The sequence below is a fragment of the Melanaphis sacchari genome, unplaced genomic scaffold (assembly GCF_002803265.2).
Source record: "Melanaphis sacchari strain LSU unplaced genomic scaffold, SCAv2.0 Contig33_pilon_pilon, whole genome shotgun sequence".
Classification (NCBI taxonomy): domain Eukaryota; kingdom Metazoa; phylum Arthropoda; class Insecta; order Hemiptera; family Aphididae; genus Melanaphis; species Melanaphis sacchari.
Window position 1 is genome coordinate 1,445,178 of NW_020271205.1, and position 7,685 is coordinate 1,452,862.

The window sequence follows — 7,685 nt, forward strand, 5'->3', positions numbered from 1 at the left end:
TAGATAGTTTATATTTAGCATCTGTAATTTTAATAATAAAATAACATTATAATTTTTTCTATTTAAATCATAAAACATTATTTTTTATTTTTTTATTAATAAATGCTTAAAAAGACGTCAATAAAAATATATTTTTGTATTTGATTCTAGAACTATATTTTTTTAAATTAATTAACTAAGATATGGTCATAAATATTTTAAATAATGTGCTTAAAATAAAAATAAATAAATATCGCGTGCATATTATTATTATACGTATAATTTATCGAGCGTTGGAGATAGCATTAAAAAAATGCAATGAATCACCCCTCAACAGTTTTATCATATTTTCACCATGGAAACATGGCACAAACCGGTACATAGACTTTATATTATTCTCATTTTACCTACTTACGATACCATGTCAATAAAAAAAAACCATCTGGTAGTTATAGTATAACATGAATATAATATGTGTGTGTATGTCTGTGGTACAATTGTACGTAGGTAGATATTTACTTATGTATAATAAAATAATGTAATAGATATTATGTTGTATTATTATACACGGGCAATAATAGTTATGAATAAAGTGGTTCACGTTATGTATTCGATATAGATTCGGTCTGTAAGCATATGTGTATTGTTTTTGAGGACCTTGGATGTTACCCGGCAACCAACACCGGCAGGTGGGAAGTATGCATATTTGTGTTTGAACGCGCACAGTTAGGTCTGTTGAAACGTCAAATCATCTACCGGCTGACGGTCTGTCAAACGATAAAATATGAAAATAACATAATACACTATAAGATATTTTTTTCCTCTAATTATGACTTATTTATATTTTATATTTAAATAATAATAATAATAATAATAAATACGTTAAACGCGGTTCAAGTGGAGTGAATACTGAGAATGTCTTGGTCGGACGACCGTGCCGTGGATACAGCCCATTGGCAAATCCTTAAAAACCATTTGAAACCTAATGTATGGCCTACATCTCGGGAGTTGTTAAAATACAAGCAAGAACTCGACACTTCTAGGTGAGTAGTAAACATATCCATCTACTTGTTTCGATAACAGAAACGAATGCCATGTGTCGTACGAATACTTAGTCAAATTTAGTACTATTTTTTTTATATCAGGTACACCAGTGTTCAATAATATGTGTACCTACGTTATCGTGTTTCAGACACGCTGATCTAAATCAATTTGCCAGTTCGATACAAGAAATGAAAAAAAAACTCTCCTATTTGAAAAAGACTGCGTTAGACGTAAATAAAATCAAAATAATAGGTATATGAAAATCGTTGTACTTAATATAGTTCTGTTATATTTTGCAAATGCTTACCATAAAAAGTGATCATTAAGATTATTATTTTTTTGGATTATAAGCCATATTATACTTAAGTATATATATTTTTAACGTTTTTTAAAAAGTTTTTAAGAGTTCTTATTTTGTTAAAACAAAAAAAAAAATATATATAACAAATTATCGTATGTAACAATTTACGTTAATAATTGTGGTAAGAATTAACAAAATATAGAAGTGTATCTTCACAGTTCATTGTAAAAAATGACTACAATTTTCTCAAGATAAAATAAAAGTGCTACCTTAACTAGTTGAAAATTCCTTGTTTTTGTTAATAGTAAATAATTTTTTATCATATGATAAAATAAAGCTGAATTTCACTTACATTTTAATACATCACACGGTTTTAATTTAAATTTATTAAATTAGTATATTTTGTACTTAAAAGATAAAATTCATAAAAATTATCCATCCATTCGTTAATAATTAATATCTTAGATTTGCATAATCAAACATTCAAAATTATTCACATAAAATAAAGTATGAATAATAATTTTTTGGTAATTCAACAAACGCATGTTTAGTAAAATAAACTTTTGTTAATTACAACTTGATGCTAATAAAAAATAAATGTGATTTATTTTAGGATTTGAACAATTTCGAAATGATATTAAGACATTTGAGTCGAAGCTGTCAAAATTAAAAGAAGGATGCTCAAAAAAGTGAGTGTAAGTCAACTGAAATGTGTACGCATAATAAGCATATTCCAAAGTATCAAGGAAAATAATATTTTTAAGATTACGAGAGGAGAACCTTAAGCAATTGGCGCTGTTTGAAGAAATTGAACGGGTGAAGCAACTAGCACTGCATGATGTAGTTTCAAAGCCAAACGTCGATACTATTAGTAAAAAAAAGAAACAAACAAAAACCATCAAAAGAGTTCCGATTTCAAAAAATACATACTCTTCAAAAGTACACATATATTATTTTAAATACGTGTACACGTATATTATCTATGAATTATTATGATAATAAAATATTATAAGCTTATAAAATTTAATTTCGTTTAGGAAATAGCGGATTTCTATGATTTCTGTGAACGTAATTACGGTCTTACGGGAGGCTGGTCTAGTAAGGATCACGAAACATTTTTAAAGATTCGTTCCAAGCACGCCGATGCTGTAGATTTCATAGATCATGTTGTACAAGCAATGCCACGTAATAATTTATGAATATATTTAAATATTGTTTAACATAATGTATTATAATGTAGAAAGAAATATATAATTATCATACATCTGAAAAATCAAATGCCAACATTCTTATGAACTCAATACGGGACTTATTAAGTGTAATATTTGAACATATAATTTAATAAAAAGATGTTTTATGCTCTTTTTAAAAGATTATTTACTGAAAAGCTTATTAGCATATACATAATGCAAGATTTTACTTACAGCTATAAGCTATATTATTTTTTTTTTAAGAGTTTTGTGGCGTTTTACATCAAAATAAATATGTAAAATATTTATTACAAATCATAAAATATAATTTACAATTTTACAAAATAAAATTTAAAAGGTATATTAAAATTTCAAATAATTTTGCTCCCTATACAAACAGCATGTTTAAGAACAAATGTTTTAAATAAAATTCAAAACAAGAATATAATTGTATAATTCTAAAAGAATTGTATTTCGAATGGTTTTGCTTGAGCAATGTTTTATTATTTGCATACATATAATTTTATATGTAGGTAATTATACATATTATATCATAGTTGCTTCAACGCACTAATTCTTGTAAGTTGCAACTACTCACCGATTTATGAGGCATGCCCAACAATTAAGCTAAAGATACTTGTTAAAATGTATTATTGCAAATTTTATAATATTAAATAGAATAACTGAAATAAATTAATTATGTATCACAATTCAAATTAGTAGGTATTATACATTGAGATAACAACTATAAGTACATATAACTTTACTATATTCAATAAAATCACCATTTCTATTATTAAAACGATGTTGTATAATGCGTTTGTAGATGTTAAGATAATACGAATAGATACAATGGTTTAATTATTTATTATTTTTAAATAAATACAATAGTATTAATTTGTAATGCGATTTAAACATACTAGCTTATTAATTGAATTTATAAATATCGAGATAATAATATTATGTTAATATTTTATTATATGTATAAACATAATCAATTTTTATTGAATTTAGTAATAGTTTAAAATATTTTAATTTTTAATATTATTTTATGATTATTGTTCTTCTATTACATATTCTTGATTAAAAAAAAAAACTTATAGATATAACCGAAAATGCTGCACGTGAACATGAAAATTGGTTCTTAAAATTTGAAGAACTTAAAACTAAACAAAAAGAAGCAATAACGAAGTGGAAAAAGGAAAAGAAAAATGTTGTTATGCCTGACTGCAATACAAAAACTTGTGACATATTAAGAAAATGTACAGATAATGATCCAGAAATCACGCAGAACGTAAGATCAGTTTTAAATTAACATTAATTTTAAAAGTTATATACATGCATACAACATACGACTATTATTTGTTTTATTAAACTTTAAAATGAAGTATCAATTATATTATATTAATATGAAATAAAAACCATAAATCATTATACATTTTCCTATTCGTGATTATTTTTTCAGAATCGTTTTTTTATAATTATTATTTATTATCAATATACAAGTATATTATATTTACAAGAAACTAAATATTTAATATATTTTGTTTACAGCAGATTTACGTATATATAAATTCAAAATATAATTGTAAATTCGTTTTGAAGTAACTTGAAAATGTTCATATTACTATAACAGTAGTTATTAGGTTGAGTGACTTTAATTATGTAATATGTTTTACCAACACTCTCACAAGATAATTATTGAATTTTTCATTGGCTTAAAATTAATTACAATAATTATTCACTACTGATGTGTACTAAGATAAACATACAAAGACAAGTTTTCAAATGTCATCATTTCACATTTTTTTCATCCTTTTCATTGTTTAGTTGAATGTTGAATACTTTATCGTGTAGGCAATAGAGGTACATTGTTATTGCGTTGAGCACATTTTAAAAATAGTAATTCAAAAAATGGCTTAGCTGAATATACTAAATTTAATTTTTACACATTTTTTTCTAGTTTGGTGATTGTTACTCATATGTTTTTAATACTAATTACCATTTAAAAAAAGTTGATTGTATACATATATGCCTAATATAATTTCACAAGAAAACGAGTTAAATACTTATATATCTTTCCTTCAATTCATTATTTTATAAATATATTTTAAACTTGATAAAATACTAATTTAGATATGAATAAAACTGCATACTATTATATATTTTTAATAAATAATATAACTTAATAAATTAAATATGTACTATTTACTTAATATAATATTATATAGTAAATATAAACAACAATATATAGTATTAATAGCTAAAATCGGGAATTTTTGTAAACATATTATGTTACAATTTTATAAATAATGTGGTTAAGTGAGTATCTACTATTCATGAATACAAATTAATCATAAATATCTTGAAAATATTAAAATTAGTTCTTTTATTTAAAATTAATGATATATTTTGGATGAATTTTTAACTAATAAGTAATGTATAACGTAAGCTATTACAGAAACGCAAATTAATAACATATTTTTTTCACTAGGTTTATAAATAAATATATAATGCCATAATTATTCTTTTTCTTACATTTTAGTTTTCAAATGACAATTTAGCAAACCAAAAAAATATAAATCACAATGTTAATAAATCTCAAATTGAAGTAATTGAATCGAAAATACTTGATAACTGTGGAAAAACGTTGCTTAAACGTTTTAGGTAACAGTAAAGGATATAACTATTAAATTATAAAAGCTAAATATAAAAAATAACCACGTTTAACGGTAGCATTATTTTTCAGAGAAAAAGATAAAAAATATGTAGAGTCCAAAAAAACAAATAAAGCACAACTGGAGTGTCAAAGAAAATCGGACCAGCTTACCATAGTTACTTTGCATGGAAATTCAGAAAAATATGCTGAAAATGAATCACTAGAAAAACTTCCAAATGTACACTTAAGCATTTATGGTGCACATAATAAAGATGTGTATGTATATAAGAAATAATATGATACACACTTATATGCCTACATACACAAATTGAATAAAAATATTATTTAAAAATATTTGAATATATTTTTTACAGGAAAGTGGTGTTAAAATATCAATAGACTAAAGAATATTGAAGAAATCGTTTTTTTTTTTTTGAAATTTTTATTTAATGTTATATTATTATTATAAATTATAATTATAAAATATACATTTTCATAATCGTAATTAAAAATAACTCATCAAGAAATTATTAATTGTTATAATAATGTGTACAAACTACAAATAATAATTAATAGGTATAATCATATATTATATATAGATATAGAATCATTTGGTACTCGTCGGCAGGGATGGGCAACTGGCGGCCCGCATACTATTTTTAACCGGGCCGTGCTATATTTCAAATTATTTTTATAAAAACATTAAATGTTAGGATTTTTCTGTATTTTATTTTATAATATTTATAAAATGTATTTAATGTTTACCTTAAAATGTAGATATGAATTCTTATCTAATATTATTTATGAGGACATAGTTAACTAGGTAGCTAATAGATTATTATTTATTAGTTTAGTCGCATCTGTCATATCATGCTGGTTGATTGCTTTGGTTTTATTGTTTTAGCGTTTAGTATAGTGTTTTTAAAATGTCCACTAAAAAGCGTAAAATTGGCTCACTAGATTTTCACTTTTAAAAAATTGGCCCTCATGTAGAGCAATGAATAGCCTATCCCTGTTCTACGGTTATCTAATAGGATACAAAAAGCATATACAACATGCACTTCAGTTACATTTAAACACATATTCATATACTATCTATTGTACAAAAAAGCAAAACTTAAGTTTTAAAGATATCTTGATATGTTTCATTCCTCGCTTAAAGATATCGTAGTGGATAAATTCAATTTGAATAATTAAAATTAATCAATTCACTTATATATTATTTCTCAATTACATAAAAATATATTGTATAAATTATCTATACCTATATTTTATCTTTCACGATTTTTAAATTAAAATTTTTAAATTACAGATATTAAATTTCACGACGGAAAAGGAGATTATCCTTGGGTCATGTGAGTAAAATTCCTAGGTGAATTTAGGAAAACCGATGGGAGCAAGGCGAGCAAAGGACAGATCTCTCTAATATATTTATGAAAATGTAATTTAATGTATTTAGGCATTTTATAAGAATATTCTAATATGAGTATATACTGTGTAGGTACGTTATATTATTATTATTAGTTATTTGGTATCAATAATTTAATGATTAAGATTATAATAAAATTTGTGTTAGTCTTATTTATTTAATCATTATACTTATACTCATAAAGTCTTAAATTAATTAAAAAAAAAAAAAAAATCGTGTTGTTAAAAAAATGTGTGAATTATTTAGTTATAAATATTCAAATAATTATTTTTTTTTTTTTTTGGGGGGGGGGGGGGACGAGTTAAACTTAAAAATAGAGTTACTTCAGAAAATTTATGAAAAAAGATAGATTATTATCATCTTAAATAAACAAATAATTACTATTTACTAGTAGTTATGTTAGTTTAATTTGATTTTAGGACATATTTAATGTTCTCTACTCAACATGTATAGAATATTGGAAATTTATGGTTAACAATTTATTTAATATTAACGAACTGCAAAGAAAAATCAAAAATCAATTTTTTTACTGTATGTTGTAAAGTTATTTAAATTAAAATTTTTAGAATTTTAGACCTTACATATTATTTAGTGTCTATTGAATTATAAGTCTTAAATACGTCACTACTAAGTGACCTATTAATAAGTTTACATACATCATTATTCATTATCATTCATTTGATACAAAAATATTCTTAATAACGTATGCTTAATATAAAGTATTAAATAAATAAATACAAAAATGTTACTATTATTTGTTTTCATTACATTTGATACGTTATTGGCATTTATATCGATCTAAACACCACGTTATCCAATTTTCTGCAGCTATTGACTTATTAAAAATGTCATTATTTACATTTTCATAAGTTTTGAGATAAATTTCGAGCTTATCACTAGGAATAAAATATAAATGTTGATACGTAGTATATAATCCTAAAAATATAAATAATTTGTCAAATAAAATATTTACTTCATATAATAATAAAATAATATATTTTTTAAGTTTATAAAACCACATTAAGGTACTTAATGTATTAAATGTAATTAAAATATTTAATTAATTTTATATTTTATATTTCA

At 23.4% G+C, this 7,685-nt stretch overlaps 1 protein-coding gene across 2 annotated transcripts; it reads left to right on the forward strand.

Moving 5' to 3' along the window:
* Window positions 1–735: 735 nt before the first annotated feature.
* LOC112596707 (coiled-coil domain-containing protein 112-like) lies at window positions 736–6,692 on the forward strand. 2 transcript variants are annotated; one of them, XM_025342481.1, is made up of 9 exons: window positions 736–1,022; window positions 1,172–1,275; window positions 1,938–2,013; window positions 2,089–2,263; window positions 2,362–2,509; window positions 3,618–3,808; window positions 5,060–5,181; window positions 5,264–5,449; window positions 6,486–6,692. In XM_025342481.1, exons 1-9 carry the CDS (start codon window positions 895–897, stop codon window positions 6,490–6,492), a joined length of 1,137 nt encoding a protein of 378 aa, XP_025198266.1. In that variant the 5' UTR covers window positions 736–894; the 3' UTR covers window positions 6,493–6,692. The 2 variants fall into 2 exon arrangements, with proteins under 2 accessions (XP_025198266.1, XP_025198265.1); XM_025342480.1 differs by lacking the exon at window positions 6,486–6,692 and adding an exon at window positions 5,548–5,572.
* The last annotated feature ends 993 nt before the right edge of the window (window positions 6,693–7,685 follow it).